The sequence below is a fragment of the Toxorhynchites rutilus genome, chromosome 3, assembly GCF_029784135.1.
Source record: "Toxorhynchites rutilus septentrionalis strain SRP chromosome 3, ASM2978413v1, whole genome shotgun sequence".
Lineage (NCBI taxonomy): Eukaryota > Metazoa > Arthropoda > Insecta > Diptera > Culicidae > Toxorhynchites > Toxorhynchites rutilus.
The window spans coordinates 307,347,329-307,365,762 of NC_073746.1; the positions used below are offsets into that span (position 1 = coordinate 307,347,329).

The window sequence follows — 18,434 nt, forward strand, 5'->3', positions numbered from 1 at the left end:
TGTATTGCTTGCTTCTAGACGAGATTTTAGCACGAATAAAGGCTGTTTTATATTATCCAGCACGTAAACGCCACGTACCGACACCGGCAGACAAATACATGATGTATTCATATCATCAGGCATAGTAACCTCTCTGTACGGACCGGCAGCGCAGACGGAGCGGAGAAATGCTACTGGTGATTGAACCGATGTCGTACCGAAGAGCGACGAACGCACCCATACCACGAACTTCGACGTTTGATATGCATGTATGGTGCTACTCGCCCGTGTAGTTCGTGCCCGGCACCAGCAAAATATTCTTTTCGAGAATTCCTTCATGCATTTGTCTGAAACGTGCTGTGTATGCCCGGAGCCGTTCCACTATATATACGCATACACATATGAAACACACGCAATAATATTTGTCTTGCAGGAAACGTACCGTGCCGGTTACGCTACGTGCCTGATAATATAATATTACCTTAATACTCGTAGCACTCTCTTCATTCAATGTTTCGCAGTCTCGGTGATAAATCTCACTCCAATGATACTCAACGGCCAAACAAGAGTTCTTTTTCCACACCGGTGATAACCTTTCCAACCGATATGGCATTTTACTATTAATTAGTATCTCTAGGATCATACAGCTGAGTCGTCGCTACATTCTGAAAAATAAATAAACAGCAAAAATCCACAATAGTTGGAAATAAACTGCAAAGAAACCATGATGAATATCTGATTCGTTGTAATTAAAGAAACATTGTCCGTTGTTGAAAAAACAAGATGTGGACTATATCTGTGAAATTACCGCAAGATGAACGTAGTACCAATGTTGGAATGGTAACTATTTGTTTGAAATTGCATCTGAATCAAGTCTCATTGATGTTCTGTTCTTGTCTAACTTTAACTCGAAAACTCGTAGGTCATTCGTCCCTTCATTCTCAATGGATGAATGAATGAATATTTTGAAAGAGCACTGAAAGTTTTTCTTGTTAGAGTGTGAGTATAAATATGGAAATATTTATACAGGGATATACATGAAACTCAATTCTTTTCAACCTAGTATTTGGAAATCTGCAGCAATTCTTCTTATAAAATATTAAGATTGAATCTACGAACCTCAAATAACACGAAAATGTTACTGATTCTAAGCTATGTTTCTTCAATCTAATAAACGACACTGGCCGTATTTCCTTAAGGTGGCCGTACACTGTTTGCCCGGAGGTCAAATATTTGATATTTTTTGACAGATAAGGTTTGATTTGATATTTGTACAAACACTATTTTGTTTGCCACTCTTCAATTTTCAACAGTAGTAAACAATATCAAACACCGGACATGGAAAAAATCAACTGAAATATCCAAGGTAACCTAACCATGTACCGACAGGTTCGAAGAACAGACTGAAAAAATATTTTAGGCATCCAATAATTGAATATTTGCTTGTCGTGTTTTGTGTAGAATATATTTGATCAGTACACGTTGACCAAATTTTATCTGTCAAAAAGAGTCAAATATTTGGCTTCGGTCAAACAGTGTATGAGCACCCTTAGAGCATTTTCTTCTCATATGTTGCCAAACATGACTCAGAGAAATTACACCTGTGCGCATCATTTGGGAATATTGATCCATATGCTCAAATGCTAGGTTCACGTCTGTTTCGGCAGATATGACTCAGACATTCTGCTGCTGCAAAAACCTCCGCACACACAAATCTGAGCGCTAAGAACGGGGTGAGACAAAATTGCAACATTTTGTTGGTTTCTTTCTACTCACCCACCGAGTTTATAAGCCAACGCGCGCTGCTCGAAACTGCTCGATATCGCGTTTGTTTTGACCTTTAGTAGACAATCTTCTCCCCTCCTTTTTACGTTCAAATGCTATGCTGTTCAACAGCACATACAAATAAACTGATTCCACTTTTAACTCAATGTTTCCTTTCTCTCATTTTTTTTTTGGGTAGGAGCGAAAATATCCCCACATAGGGCCACAACATCTGCTGGAACTATGTACCCGGATAGGACCCATCCTGGACAAGGATTTGGCACCGGCCGTCCCGGGAGTCGTCTCTTTGCTTGGGGCTGGCCGCCAGAGTGTGCTGCGGACGAAGGAAAGTATTACCCGGCCGCGACAACTGGTGGACTATTGCACCCGTTTGCACCATATGCCGCTGGCGGATTCGGTTCACCGGAATAATACCCACAACATAGCGAAGGTGCTGTTCGGTCGGGAAAGTGCCGGACCCATCGTTCGGAGGCTAGCAATACCTACCTCATTTTATACCAAGCAGAATCTCCAGCGGCGAACGCTGGGCCACCTGTCGGCCGTTTATTGTGTGCTGTTCGACCGATCGGGGAAGTATATCATAACCGGGGCGGATGATTTGCTGGTGAAGCTATGGAGTGCAATCGATGGCAGACTGCTACAAACGTTCCGTGGGGCTTCGGCGGAAATTACGGACATTGCCATCAATTTGGATAACACTATGCTCGCGGCGGGATCCTTGGATCGGATACTGCGCGTGTGGGATTTGCAGTTCGGAGGACCCATCGCGGTACTTTCGGGACACACCGGAATGATAACGTCGGTGAATTTCTGTCCATCACCGAACACGGATCTGCGTTTCCTGGTTACCACTAGTACGGATGGATCTGTCGCGTTTTGGGATTATACCACCCGTGGTGGTAAAGCTCAGTTCTACTCGAAACCAGTAATGTACCACGAGAAGCTCCGTCCTGGCCAGGCTCAGATGATTTGTGCATCATTTTCTCCGGGTGGTATTTTCCTCGCGGCCGGATCAGCAGATCATCATGTGCGAGTATATTTGATGTCCGAAGATGGTCCTAAACGCATCTTGGAAACCGAATCCCACTCGGATACGGTCGATTCGATCCAGTGGGCCCACAATGGGCTGAGATTTATCTCCGGCAGCAAAGACGGTACGGCTTTGGTGTGGCATTTCGAGACACAGCAGTGGAAATCGACTCGGTTGAGTATGGCCGAGCGGCTACCAAGTTGTCCCGCTCCCTCGCCAGAGGAAAACACCAAACCGAAGGTAACGATGGTGTCGTGGGATAATACCGATGATTGGGTCATTACAGCTGTGAATGATTTCACCATTAAAATTTGGAATGCACACACTGGAAAGTTGCACAAGGTACTGCGTGGTCATACCAATGAAATTTATGTGCTGGAATCACATCAGAAGGACTCCGGTGTGTTGTTGTCAGCAGGACACGACGGGCAGCTGTTTATTTGGGACATTGTGCAAGGGGTTTCCCTGGCTAATTTTCTCAATCACATCGAAGGCCAAGGAGATGGCGGCATCTTTGACGCAAAATGGTCTCCCGATGGAACGATGATCGCAGCAACGGATTCCCATGGACACATTTTGATGTTTGGATATGGGTCGGGACATGAACGGTTGAAACAACTGCCGAAGGAGCTTTTCTTTCATACCGATTATCGCCCGTTGATCCGGGATTCATCCCATCACGTGATGGATGAGCAGACGCAAACTATGCCGCATCTAATGCCGCCACCATTCCTGGTAGATATCGATGGCAATCCGTACCCGCCGGCGATGCAACGATTGGTGCCAGGCCGAGAAAGTTGTCCTTCGGATCAGTTGATTCCGAACATTACGATTGGTGGTGGGGAAGGGGAACCGCCCCAGGAAGGATCTTATTCAAACATCGATCGGATGATTGAAGCATTGGCGAATCGTCAGGCAGGTCCGGATGGGGCCGATCAAGCTCCTGACTCTAACAATGACAGAGAAAACCGCAACCGCTTGGGACTTCCCGAGGGAGGGCTACCGAATGATCCGAATCGACCGAATGGCCGACCTCAACAGGGAGCTCTGCGCTTCAGCGCTGGAAACTGGCATCGCGATGGTAGCTACAAATTTCATCGACGTCAGTACGTACGTCCCATGAACTATTCCAGTCTTCAGCATCTGAAACAAAAAGTACATGCAGCGGGGCAACAAGAGCACGAACAGTATCGACGCGAGATGCGACGTCGTCCTCTGATGATCAACACTTCAAATAACGGCAATTCGTCTAGCAATCAAGCGAATCGACGTTCCGGGGGACGAAACAATTCAAATCGACCGATACGTCGTGCTCCTCTTGCGAATGGTGGTGAAGCAAACGGTAGACCTCAACCCGCATATCGAACTCGGGCAGTTCGAGAAAATGAGCCCCAACGGGAGGATGCTCCCGAGCAGCCTGAATCGTCATCCTCCGAAAGCAGTAACAGTGATGACTCGACAGCAATCGAGGATGAACTGGATCTGTCAGGATCATCTAGCTCCGATTCGGACAGTTCAGATTATTCGGATTGGGTGTCACACGAGCCGGGTCGTAATTTGGAACCACCAAAAAGATCCAAGCGAAAGCATGTTCAACGAAGGGCTTACTCGCCGCCCGAAATGGACCAACCAGGGCCAAGCAGTGGGCGCAGACCTAAGATTCGGAAAATACCCATTACTCGGGACGGGGAGATTCCGGAAGCATATCGACCACCGGAATGGCTGTCGGAGGTTATCCCACGGAAGGCTCCCTACTACCCGCAAATGGGCGATGAAGTTGTATACTTCCGCCAGGGTCATGCGAGGTATCTGGAAGCAGTAAGAACCAAAAACGTTTACAACTTGGGGAACAAATGCGAACCATGGGGTTCACTCGAGTTGCGAGATCATGAAATTTGCAAAGTGATTGGTATCAAGTACGAGATCCGTCCGCCCAGGTTGTGCTGTCTGAAGCTGGGCATCATGGACGAGGACGGTGTGCAGACAGGTCATTCGTTCGTTATCAAGTACCATGATATGCCGGATGTGCTGGATTTCCTGGTGTTGAAGCAAACCTTCGATACATCCGTTCGCCGAAACTGGGGCCCGGGCGATCGCTTCCGGTGTATGATTGAGGACGTCTGGTGGTTGGGACAGATTGAATCCCATAACCAGCTGTCGGCGGACTTCCCGGATTCGTTGTTCATGTGTTTCCGAGTGCGTTGGGATAACGGAGAGTACGAGTTCATGAGTCCCTGGGATTTGGAGCCAGTGGATGAGAATCGATTACCGGTGGAAGTGGGCGGGGCTGTACCGGTGCTGCCGGAAGAGTTGCGAGCAACACTGTATCAGCCCAAAACAGAAGAGTGGCCCCGGGGTGATCGGGATGCTTCGTGTCGCCGGATTATCAATGGGCTAGAGCAGGTGGGTGATTTGTTTGAGATTATAATCGTTTCAGTATAATTTTATCATCGTGTTTTGAATAGGTCATGGGACTCGCTATAGCGGATCTTTTCCTGGCACCGGTGGATCTCAACATTTATCCCGAGTACGCGTTCGTCGTTGAGTATTCCATCGATTTGAATACGATAAAGGCCCGGTTTGAGAATCAGTTCTACCGGCGGATAACGTCAGCCCAGTTCGATGTCCGCTATCTCGCTACCAATGCGGAAAAGTTCAACGAGTCTCACAGCAACATTGTCAAGCACGCTCGTATTGTTACGGACCTGTGTTTGAGGATTCTTGGGTGAGTTTCAATGGTTTAATGAATTTGGAATTATCCAGTATTTAATTTGCTCTTGTTTTTGTTACTGAAACAGTGATGTAAACGATGTGGACGTCCCTGCCGTATATCATCAGCTGGTGGACACCTATATATCCTCGGATTCGGATAGCGACAGTAACCGACCGGGACCTTCGACTAGCGGCGGCAACAGCAGTAACAGACGGCCAGCGGCTGGTTCGAGAAGGTAAGCTTTGATAAGGCTGTGAGACAGTACTCGATATTCTAAATGTAACGTAATTCCAAATCAAAGGTCCCGTAGGTTGGTTCCCGAAGGCGATTGGCGGGTGGATTGTCGGGAGTTGTTGGAAATGATCTGGCAGTGTGATGATTCTGAACCTTTCCGGGAACCGGTAGACACTATACAACATCCAGGTGAGCATTGATTTCGGCTTTTCGTAGCTGATCTCAGTGTAGACAGTTTAGTGAATTTGGTTGAACATATTTTTTAGATTATCTACAAATTGTGGACACCCCGATGGATCTTCGAACCATAAAGGAGGATCTGCTAGGTGGAAACTATGAATCGCCGCTCGATTTCTGCAAGGATATGAAGCTGATATTTCAGAACTCGCGCAACTACAACACTAATAAGCGATCGAGGGTAAGTTTCAACGCACACACATATATTTCAAGGTCTGATGAATAGTTTTAGAATTGTATTGACCTGGGTAAAGAGGCTAGTAGTTGTTTCCCTCTGTTTGTTTGCACCGTTTAGTCCGTGACTTGGAGACAGTGTACATTTCGCCATTTTTTTCGAAACACATCGAAAACATACGCGTAGTGTCAATAGTGTTTTCAATTAAAGTAAAGTCGTCAGGGAACGGCTCAATCCAATCAAGGCAATTAAAAGTTGGGATCTGCAGCAGTTTTGTTTTCTATTTTGAACTACTATACTTATACGTTTATATGGATAACAAATTAATCTGAGGTGACGTGCCGGTTGGCAAATTAAGGACCATTTAATTTTATCTCTATAAGTTTTCTGTCAGTCAATCTTCACTCTCCCAAAAATATGCTCAAGATGTATGGAGATAGCAGGCTATTTTAACTTTTGTAATCACTAGTAAGCTAATGTAACTCTATCAAGCCTCCCCGCCTCACGGAGAGCTATTGTGATACGGCAAAACAACTGCTATGCCAGGTTGCAGTAGAGACAACATGCGATTTAGCGATCATGACAGAGCCATACCAAGTCGTGTCGAACAATGACAATTGGCAGGCCGATGAAGCCAGCATAGCATCATTAACCCCTTCCCGTACAACATCGAGTCTCTCTTGTGGTATACTTGCATAACATAGAGCGCTTACTACTCTGCTGAAATCACCTGATGTGTGATGTATTAAATAATAAGAGAAGGGGTTAAGGACAATAAGGAGGTATTCCATAAAAGAAGTAGAGGTATCCAATGCATATGAAGGGTTCGTGATAGTCAAAATTAAGGGAATTTTTGTATGCAACTGTTATGCACCCCCCGAGAAGGACGATAGAGTCTCTCTACCGGATGATCTTTGCTTTGACAGAACAGCTTATCAGGCGGGGCGCTTTCATCGGTGGGGACATGAACTGGAGAGCCTGCGATGATTATACACACAGGGATCACCAAGCGATTCGCTACACCATCTCCAATCTGAGCCCATGAACAAGGAGAGGGACGAGAGAAGTAGGCCGGAAGTGAATGATAAAATTATTTTAAAAAAGTGTTTTCTTGGAGGGACTCCAAATGGAACGATCTATTACCAACTTAAGTGCAAGCGAATTGACGTCAGAGCCTGTGATATAGCCATGCCTTGAAAAGTAACGCCAAAGAACGAACGCTGCCCAGTCTATTGGTGGAATGAGGCAATAAACTCCTTTCGGACGAACTGCAAAAGGCTAGGACTGCCTCCGACAGAATAGAGCGCAAGGACTCTCAGCCGCAGCAGAGAGAACTGTTTCAAAATTCAAATGTCCTTCGATACTTCGAGATAGGCGTGCGGGAAAACCAGGGAAGCCACCAGGTGATCCATCTTCTAATAGTCCCAATTGCCTTCAGGACATTCTCGGGAAACTGCCGGAGAGGATCATCTCGGTAACTGAGTCAGTCAGCAAGACATTGAGGAACAAAAGGTGACACAAGAGAGTCGGATCCATCCTAGGTCCAACGCTATGGAACGGGATGTATGATGAAATGCTAACGTTGAGGCTTCCTCAGGGCGGGCGTGAACATCACTTGCTTCGCAGATGACGTCTCACTGACGATGATTAACGAGACTAGAGAGGAAGTCAAAATGCTGGCTACAAGGGCAATTCGAACTGTTGAAGAATGGATGAAGAAGGATAAATTACAAATAGCACGTCAGAAAACAGAAATTGCGGGAACGATTCCAATCGGCATCATTCTGGTCAAAGAAAACCTAGCATATGCTACAAACAAAAAGTAACCAATGTGCAAAGCAACAGAGAAGAGCGAAACAGAGCAAAATTAGATTCGATACAACATGTCTAATGTTCGATGGGCTCACCAATTGATTCCAATTAGTTGAACGAAGGCTTGATGAAGTGAATTTCCACCTAAATCAATTTGTGGATGGATTTAGTGAGTAAAAATCACACCCCCGAGTCAACATGGGAGCTGGGGTGTCTTTTGAAGATTCCCACCTTCGAAAAAAACCTGTCTGTCTGAGCGAGTATGCATTAGAAGTACAGCTCAAAACAGCGTATATTTGTTGCGTCATTGTTGATCATCGTCCTCGCGTCAGCGTGGGGATCTAAACGAAGCTGTGCGCGATTGTCCTTTGGCAACATAGATGGTTCGATCAGGCCCTGCAAGCCATTCGTAAAATTAGAAAGCATATGAAAATCCACAAAGAAATTCGAGCCAGGGCAATCGGATTGGACCCAAGCAAAGAACATGGACTAGAGATTGTAAGCTCGGAACATGCAACTGCAAGTCTCTAAACTTTCTTGAAAGTATCCAAATTCTTTCGGAAATATTTAGAGGTCGCAGTTTAAACATTGTAGCGCTGCAGGAGGTGTACTGGGAAGGTTCGATGGTGCGATCGTTTCAAGGTGGCCGATCGTACCATCTACCAGAACTGTGGTAACACACAAGCTGGGAACAGCTCGTGATGGGGGAGATACGGACTGCAGGCTGGCCAATCAACCGAAGAATGTGCAGATTGATGATGCGAGGCCACTTTCTCCACATCAGCATTAATAACGTCCACAGTCCTCGTCTGGATAGAACCGATGACGATAAAGAAGAATTCTACGTGTGTGTGTGTGTGAATACGATAAATACGTTCGAATACATGATCTAAATCGTCTTCGGTGAATTAAACGTTTAGGTCGGCTAAGAGAAGAAGTTCGGTTTGCTAATTGGTAGCTTCGGCGCTCATCATCATCATTATCATTAATGAACCAACGAAAATGACCCTCCGATCAGTTTTCAATATCGTTACACTTGGAGCCTCACCCCAGCAAACGGAAACAAATCGACTACGTTTTAATCGATGGTCGGCACTTCTTCGACATCATCGACGTTAGAATCTATCGTTACCAGAATTGACTCATACCACCAACGATGGCTGTAGGTGCTGTAGCATACTCGCAGCGTTTTGAAGCTGCGTTGCCGGGGGTAGATGAACTGAATGTTGCTTCCCTCGATGAATGTTGAACAGAGAACGTCTTTGGGTATGAACAACGTGGACAACGCAATGAATGGTTTAGCGATAAGTGTCTAGCGCTTCTGAGCGAGTAGGATGCAGAACGCCCAATGTTGCAACGAGCGACTTGACAAAACATAAAAAGGACTGAAGCAGAGACAGCAAATACAGTAGAACCCCGATTATCCGTGGAATAGTCTGGCTAGGTCACTGCGGATCACGAAAATCGTGGATAACGTAATTAATGACTAAAAAAGAGATGCAAAAAGATATTTTAGCATAATAACTATGTGTTATCAATACAGGAATCATTAAATTATCCATCTGAAAGGTCGTGTACACCATTAGTCGAATAATACGAAAGTTATACCCAAAACGAAATAGCGAAAGGCTATTACTCATTGAAAAATTCCGGGAAAGTCCATAGAATCACTATGGAACTCGCTTTCGTGGTTAAACCGCACCGCTCGCGGATAATCGGGGTTCCACTGTACGTCTCTTTCGGGGGAAAAGGGCCGCCTGGAAGAGAATTTTGTCTCTGTTTCGTGCTTAAGTCTGGTGTAATGTTCAGCTACCGTCTCAAATGTTCTGTCGACAATGTCTACGCCATCAGCGAAGCAGACGAATTGACTGGATCTATTGAAAATCGTACCACGCAAGTTAAACACCGCTCGTCCCATAACACCCTCTAGTGCAATATTGAACAGCAGGAAAGAGAGACCATACCTTGTCGAAGCCCCCTGTGGGACTCGAATGAATCAGATAATCCATCCGATATTCGCACACAGCACTGTATTCTATCCATCGTAGCCTTAACTACAGGGTGGGCCATTTAAAGTGGAAGCATCTGGCAACCCCATAACTTTTGACAGAGATGTCAGATTAACAAATGTCATATCGCGTTGGAAGCGTCATTTCAGTACAATTTTAACCATGGAACAATACACACCTAAACAACGCGCTGAAATTGTTCAGCTGTACATTCAAAATAACTTCTCAATTGTGTTAACTAAACGTGCGTGGAAAAATAAAAATAAAGTTAAAACATCGCCTGGAGACAACACTATACGTCGATTATATGCCAAATTTATATCGTCTGGTAGTGTTGGTAATGCCAGTCATCTGTCCAGACAACGACCAAGACGTTTCGACGAGAATATTGATGTCGTTCGAGCCAGTGTTGCAGAGACTCCATCGACATCAGGTCGCCATCGTTCGCAAGAGTTAGGCATCTTTTTATTGCCATTTGTTCGTGAAAATGAATTGGACAATTACTGGTTCCAACAGGACGGCGCTACATGCCATACAGCGGCTGCCACGACCAAATTATTGCGCGAAATGTTCCCCGGAAGATTAATATCGAAAAACGGCGATTATGACTGGCCACCGAGATCACCTGATTTGACGCCTCCTGACTTTTTTTTATGGGGATATTTAAAATCCAAGGTATACACTGGTAAACCAAGGACCCTGGCTGCGCTGAAAGACAATATCCGACAAGAAATTGCTGCCATATCGGCCGAAACATTGGGCAAAGTGATGGAAAATGCCGAAAAAAGGGCACATTTTGCGGTCAAGGCCAGAGGCGGTCATTTACGAGATATCATAATCAAAAAGTAGTTAGAACAAATCTCCTTGGACCAAAATAAATGAATTTCAAAAAAAATTTAAAAATTCCATTTCTTTACTTTGCTATTGCAAAAAGAAATCCTTCCACTTTAAATGGCCCACCCTGTAGTCTTGTCAGCTTCACGGGAAATCCGTTTTCGGCCATGATTCTCCATAGCTCTTTTCGTGTTTTTGAATCGTATACGGCTTTGAAGTCGACGAATAAACGGTGCGTAGGGACTCTGTATTCACGGCATTTCTGGAGGATCTGCCGCAAGGTGAAGATTGGTGGTCAATAGTAGACCGACTTTCGATGAAGCCGGCCTGATGCCCTCCCACGTATCTGTTTGTCAGTGACGATAGACGACGGAAAATGGTTTGGGAAAGCACTTTGTAGGCGACATTCAGGACGGTGATTGCACGAAAGTTTTCGGTCTAGTTTATCCCCTTTCTTGAAGATGAAGCATGATGGGCATCTTTCCACTCCTCCGGTAGCTGTTCTGTTTCCCAAATTCTGACAATCAGCCGAAGCAGATAACTAACCAACATTTCCGGGCCCATCTTGATAAGTTCCGCTCCGATGCCATATTTGCCAATTGATTTGTTATTCTTCAGCTTTTTGAGAGCAGTCCTAACTCCACCTATCGTTGGGGGTGGTACGTTTTCATTATTTACTGCACCAACGTAATCGCTTCAATCGTCATCTTGGTCCTCTACCTGAACGCCATTCAGGAGCTCTTCATAGGAGGTCCGACAAAACTTGAACTGTGTATGAACCGGTTGATATTCAGGATCCGGAACACGGAACAGCAACCGGAGGAGTGGGAAGACGGCGTGATCAACTGGATTGTAAGAACTATCGTGCAATCACGATCCTGAATGCTACCTACAAAATTCTATCTCAGATTCGTCTATGTCAATTGTAAGCAGTTATTGTGGAGAGTTATCTTCCCACTGATCTAGCCAAAGATAAACGTTGTGCAGCGTAGTGTGCGGATCTCAGGCGATCTGTCACAGATCGTCACAGAATCTCTCTTGGTAGTAGTGTTGTAATCGACAGCGCAAGCTCGAGGTAGTCTACGAGTTTATCTCGGCTAGTTGTTAACAACTGACAAGAACAACAGACGTGAAATTCGAAGACGCATAATCAACGGAAGTTGTGGCCGCTATGGGCTCCACAAAACCCTAAAGTTCCAACAAACTTCGACACGTACGAAGGATACCAAGCACAAAATTTATGACCGGTATCCCTCTACGGGTACAAAGCATGGGCTCGCAAACACTCGGAGTTTTCGAATACCGAGTGTTCAGAATAATATACGGCGATATACAGGAAAACGAATCATGGAGAACGTATATGACCATAAACTGATGCAACTCTACGGCGAGTGCGATAAACAGTCTTTCCGGAAAGCAAGAAGAGAGAAGAGAAGAGATTGATGTTTGTAGCATTAATGGCAAACAAACATTCACTATATGTAGCACCTTCTGAGGGTATCCGCAGCCAATAAAAAATGGTAAAATAACTAAAAAGACAGAATTAGAGCGGAAACTCTACTGAACAGACGTTTGATGGAAGGTTTGGTTCAAGCCGTTAAAATTATCATTACTTACGCGTACATGTTCGTTCTTTTCCTCAGGAAATGAGTCGTGAAAAACAGTTTCAAAGTCCGTTCCAATATACATAAAACTTATATCGTGTGTATTCCATTGATTTCCATCTCTTTTATCTTCTCTCATTCCACACATGCACCCCATATACCCGAAATCAAATCTCTAACCTATCCACTCAAATGGGAGAGCAATTCACATAAAAATTTATTAAATTGCTAAAATTCAAAACTGTGGTTATCGAATTGTGTATCGTGTAGGAAGGCATTGCGGTAAGAGACTATCAGTTTTTACAACCACACTACCATCTTTTCTTTCCTTCTGCATCCGTTTATCTTGAAAAACGTACGCAGAAGCTCGTTATTCCGCTTCAGTTCTGCATGGAATTTAGTATACGTCGGTTCAAGCGAAGGGTGTAGGGGGAGCAAAACTATTGGTACCCTCGCTATGTCTGTATGTTCGGTAACAATTCGGTTCATTCTCCTTGCCAGTCGATTTGAGTTTGTTAAATAAATTTTTATTGAATTGTCATCCAAATTTCCGCAAACACAACCCTTCATCTTGCGCAATAAGTTTTTTCACGTCTAAGTAGTTAGAATCGTGAACCAGTCGAATGTTAATCAGTATAAATCGTTCTTCCCAGATCTACTCGATGACCCTTCGCCTGAGCACCCTGTTCGAGGCTCACGTCAAACCGATTATCTACAACTGGAAGTCGGCCAGAAGGCGTGGCAAAGCAAATGCCGCAAAACGAGCCAGTGGCGGTGGAGGTGCTGGCGGATCGGGAGGTGCGTCGAAGAGTCGCCGTGACGATCGCACCCGTGGTGGCACGGGGGGTGGAAGTGGTGCAGGTCCATCGAATCGACGCTCCAACCAGAGTACCAATACGAGCGGGTCCTCGGCAAGAAATGCGCACTCGAATGAAGATGACGACGATGATGACGACGAGGATGAGGATGGTCATAATCAAGGACCAAAGAAGCGACCCACCAGAAATGGAACGGCTGCGGCGAGACGAATCCAATCGAGTAGTTCGAACGGGGTTTCCTCCAGTAGTAATAATGTTTCTATGGAATCACAACCGGGTCCGAGCCGAAGTGTGGCGGCAACCAGCGGTACAACATCCTCGGGTCGTGTGACGAGACGGTCACAGGAGGCGGAGGAAGAGGGCGATGCAACGGTGAGTAGTGACGACACTGAAAGCTCGAGTGATTCCAGTGACAGTAGCGAGGATAGTACGGGAGTGCCGGTGTCACACAAACGAGACTATGATTCTGGTGAGATTTATGATCCCTACAAGAAAAAACGACGAAGACAGTCGAAACCCAAAAAGGCTAAAAAGAAACAGAGTAAAAGTGTTGTTAGTTCATCCACGGCGAAAAAGAAACCTTCGACGAGTGTAACAACAACCGCAGGAGGGAGTGAACCCCGAGATTTTCTTCCCAGTCGGCAGCAACATCAACCGTCGAGACAAAGGATCGGTGGTAATGTTGAGGCGCCTACGACTTCGGCGGTAACGACGGCTGGATCGTCACGAATGAACTCTCGTTTGGTGGTGGATGGAGATAGGAATGAACGAGAAGAGCGAGAGTTGCGCAGGGGAGTGAACGATAACGATAAACCAAAGAATAATACTAGTAGTAACAACAGCAGTAGTAGAAGGACACTTCGAAGTACTCGTAATAATACCGCTAGTGATAGCGATGTGGATGATGACGCCGGTGAAGGGCCGAGTAGTGGGCGAAGGCCCCCAAAGCGGCAACAGAAGTACGAGTCGGATCACAGTTATCATATGGAACGGCCGAAGGCTTCACGGATAACTTCCGACACGGATCACGAGGAAGAGTCTCCGAGATCGACGAGGGGAACGACCAGACGAGCGCAGGCTGAATGGGGTAGAAGCGAAGACAGTTTGGACGCTGCCGAAGACCATGAGCAGCCATCGAATTCTCCACAATCTTCTAGCAGCAGAAGAATAATGAGGCCACGTAACAGGATTTCCGATCTAGAGCAGAGCCCTGAAGAGGTGAGCAACATTAGCAAGCGAGGATCTTCGCAACGAACGGCGGCTAATCGAGCTCGTACCTGGCAACCTGTTGTTGAGAGTGATTACGAGCCCCTGGTTCAGTTGCAACCTTTTGATCAGCCCAGTACGAGTTCCTCTGGACCTGCTCCCTCTCGGTCACGCGTTAGCCGTACCAATGGCCCTTCATCCAGCACTGCCTCAAGATCGCTTCGAAAAACAACAAATCGCCCCAGCGATCGTCGTCTACGGAATGTGTCACACAGTGAAACATCGGTAACGCCACCGCCACATACGGTGGACCATAACTATGGCGAACCATCTTCTAGAATGACCCGCAATCGGCATCAACTTTCCCGCCATCAGCAGAATGCGGACGAACTAGATCAAACACCGGAAGAACCTTCCGACGAGGAGGAAGCAAGCGATGACGATGCGCCACTGCGACCACGTGCTTCCGGTCAGATCAGTTCACGGCTTCGCAGCAAAACCAATTCTCCTGTCAAACGGAAGAAAAAACCATCCGCAACAACCGATGATGATGAACAGGAGGAATCCGACGATGAGTTTGATGGTAATGTGGAAGAAGCCGAATCAGAAGAGGAGGAGGAAGAAGAAGCGGCGGTGGAGAGTAGCGATGACGATTCGGAAGATAACACCCCGCTTCAAATAATGTCACAACAGTCTAGAGGCAGTAGATCACAGACAGCTAGCAGAAGAAGTAAAACTGTATCGAGCGCCTCCAACGTTAGCAGGCGGACACGACAACGGGATCGATTTTCATCGGAGGATGATTTTGGTGTAAGTATTGTCTCTTTGTACATTACAAACTAAAAAAATGTGTTCAATTCAAAAACATCATTTTGTCAATTCGTCTAGGGTCCCGGTCCATCCACACAACGGAACACTCGAAATCTGAAGCGACCACACTACAACGAAGAGAGCGATGTGGAGGACGATGTGAACACACGACAACGGGCCAAGCGAGCTGCATACTATGGAAGCCAACCTGGCGGCGGCAGCAGTAATCACACGAATCATTCACATCATGCGGGCGCTGCTTCTTCCAGCCGGCACAACGGCAATGTAAGTAACGACGACGACGAAAGCGACGCCAACAGTGATGACAACGAAGCCCTAACGAGCGTGAGCAGCCGGGGCCGGGTGCGACGAATCAATCCGAAGGCACGGAAAATTTTCCGCGAATAGTACACCCACGCAAGTTGTCCTTGTTGTGTATAGTTCCCTCGTTGTACATTTCCCCTGTTTCCTAGTTTTGTAATAGATCCTAACCATTTGTTAGATTTAAATGATGAGACGTCAAGTTTAACGCGTTTTTCAATACTGCCACTCGATTTCCACACACGTACCCAGAAGACACACTTATTTTCCTTTCGAAAACATCAAAATATTTCGCTCAATTGTAATTAGTACTCTTAGGGAGCTGAAGTCAGTCGTATACACACATATTTTTATTACAATAGTCTAGGTTTACTTCATTTGTTTGTTTCGTTTGAATGCTTGTTTGGACGCTTTTCCTTGCTTTGCTGAGAAAAAAACAAAGCATAAAATTATCAATAGACCCTTTTTGCTAGAAGAAGTAAAACTCGTTGAAGAGTAAAGACTGATCAAATTCATAAATCGTAGCTTTTATTTCGAAGCAAAAGGGGAGGTATAAGTTTATTTTTCCGTATCGCGTGTCAATTTTTGAAGGTGGAAAGTTGAGATCGTGTTCTTTGATTCATCCGAGATCCGAGATATGTTAATTTTTCATTTTCAGCTTGAATTGTTGTTAGAATATTATGCATTGCAGCATAAACGTGTGAATGGTATGCCATTCGGGCGATGGTGGGCGAGTACAATCGAGTAGCGGTTAGGTATGCACGCCGTACCGAATGAGTGTGTCTTTTTCCCCCTTGTAAATTAGTTTTAGTCGATAAGCTTATGTATGAGAACAACACACGTCGTGAATGATTATTATTATGGAGAATAATGCAAAAGAAGATAAAAATTCGCTATTAAGGTTCAAGTCGGATGGCGTCGAAAGTTAGATTAAAACTCTTTAAGAAAAGTGAATGACAGTGCGTTGTGGATGTAGCTGGAGCATACCGAAATATGGCCCATGTGTGTTTGTGTGTTGTCTATCGGGCTTAGAGGCGAATGAACTGCAATCTTTAAAGCCTCTTAAAAACAAAGAATCAATCGTTTATTGGATATTTTATTATATATTCGTATCTTACTGGGAGATTGTTGGCTTGATTTTTTTAATATTGAGGATCATAAAGGCTATCCGTCTTTGGGTGGAATAAATATCGCCATTGCTCTGTTGAAAAAAAGAAAAATGTTGCTAAACTTAGATTTCAATGAAATAATGTGTAGCATTATTTTCTAAAAAATACATTTTCTCAGATTTTGAATAAGCGGAAAGTAAGTTGAAGTTCTTATACCGTGAAGCTCTCTTATGCCAGCCAGTGCATAATTCCGCTCACTTGACATAAAATACTGTATTTCACTATTCCAAAAATTGACAAGCAAGTATTATTAGTTACGCTTAACCATATAAATTTCAGCCAATATCGTTCGTGGCCCTGTCATTCGCCATACTTGTTGTTTTGCTTAGCAAAGTGGCTAACAGTTGTTATCAAAATATCAAGTGTAAACGATTGAAAATCGCTGGAATATAATAAAAACTGAACGATAAAGGTACGTTGCTCTAATTTAATAGTTTTTTTTCACATTTTTTCATTGCAAATTCGATCGGTTATAACCAAAATAAATATTGCTGGAACAAGTACACCCATATAGTAGAAACTACAACATTTCCGGCCAGAAACGCATACGATATGGTAGGTCGTAGACGCTGTGGAAATTTTGAGAATCGGCTGTCCCGGCCAAATTGCATGGAATTCCGTATCCAACACTGCGCAAGAAGGTCTTAGGAAACTATTTTAGACCAGGTCCTGGAAAAGCAACCGTTCTCAATGCACAGAAAAAGAACGAATAGTTGACTGGCTGCCAGCCAAAGTGAAGGCTGAATTCCCCGTGGACAGAGAAAGATTAGTGTCAAGCAAAGTACATTATCTGCGAAAATCAGTTCATCCCCACCCGCTTGAAAACGGAATAGCTGGTCGAAAATGGGACAATGTATTTCAAGCGTATTGCCAAAGCATCGTGCGACCGTTTTTGATCCACAAATCTGCAACTGGGCTAAAGCTGAAGTAATATTGGTTCAACAGTCTATTCCATGAGTTGATCAGTTGAGTCACTATTCTGCAGATTTGATGACATATCTCTGAAGGTAGTTGTAAACTATCGACCTGATTCTGCGTGGCGTGTGAGGTGAGATGACAATTGTCACGTATGTCACGCGATTCCACCAGGCGTATGTCGTAAGAAATCTTACTTGAATGAACTCTCACCGTATTCCCGCTCTCAAATATACGTGACGATTGTCATATGAACTGGGATTTCTAGGTGACAATCGTCGATATGTATTGAGGTGTCGACAGCGCATAAAAACAAATGAAAAATGGAAGAGGAATAACAAGTGTCATTTTGGGTCGTATAGAATCGATAGTAATGGTATTGTATGTATCAGTAAATACAATTTATCTTCAATTTGCACAGTGCGAGTGACGAATTGCAAGTGGTTTGAATTTTTTTGTGAAAGCGGTAGTGAATTTGTTATCCCTCAATCGGACGACTTATTTCCATTTCATGAAATCTATTTATTTTCTCTAAAATATATCTATTACATGGATCTTGTGTTTCATCTATCTAGCCGCGAGTGATAATCACCGAACTGCATATCCATTTCAGAAGCCGTGTTATATCGAGATGAAGAATAGAAGGTGGGAAGATTCACGGATTCTGGTTGTGTTGAACTTTGATTGTGTTAGCAGGAAGATGGGAAGTTCACATACCAGGCATACCAGTCAGTTACTCAAATGGTACAATTGAATGTGTCAACGAATAACGTTGAAAGGATT

At 44.7% G+C, this 18,434-nt stretch overlaps 1 protein-coding gene across 2 annotated transcripts in view; it reads left to right on the forward strand.

The window, feature by feature from the left end:
• The window catches only part of LOC129774855 (PH-interacting protein), a 37,346-nt gene extending 20,825 nt beyond the window's left edge, over positions 1 to 16,521 (forward strand). Inside the window, exons 5-11 of one of the 2 annotated variants that reach the window (XM_055778870.1) lie at positions 1,943 to 5,197; positions 5,260 to 5,519; positions 5,593 to 5,742; positions 5,809 to 5,930; positions 6,008 to 6,159; positions 13,066 to 15,246; positions 15,325 to 16,521. In XM_055778870.1, the coding sequence (XP_055634845.1) occupies positions 1,943 to 5,197; positions 5,260 to 5,519; positions 5,593 to 5,742; positions 5,809 to 5,930; positions 6,008 to 6,159; positions 13,066 to 15,246; positions 15,325 to 15,654 (6,450 nt within the window). In that variant the 3' untranslated portion in view covers positions 15,655 to 16,521. The remainder of the gene's footprint in view (positions 1 to 1,942; positions 5,198 to 5,259; positions 5,520 to 5,592; positions 5,743 to 5,808; positions 5,931 to 6,007; positions 6,160 to 13,065; positions 15,247 to 15,324) is intronic. The other variant, XM_055778871.1, reaches the window with a different exon arrangement.
• The last annotated feature ends 1,913 nt before the right edge of the window (positions 16,522 to 18,434 follow it).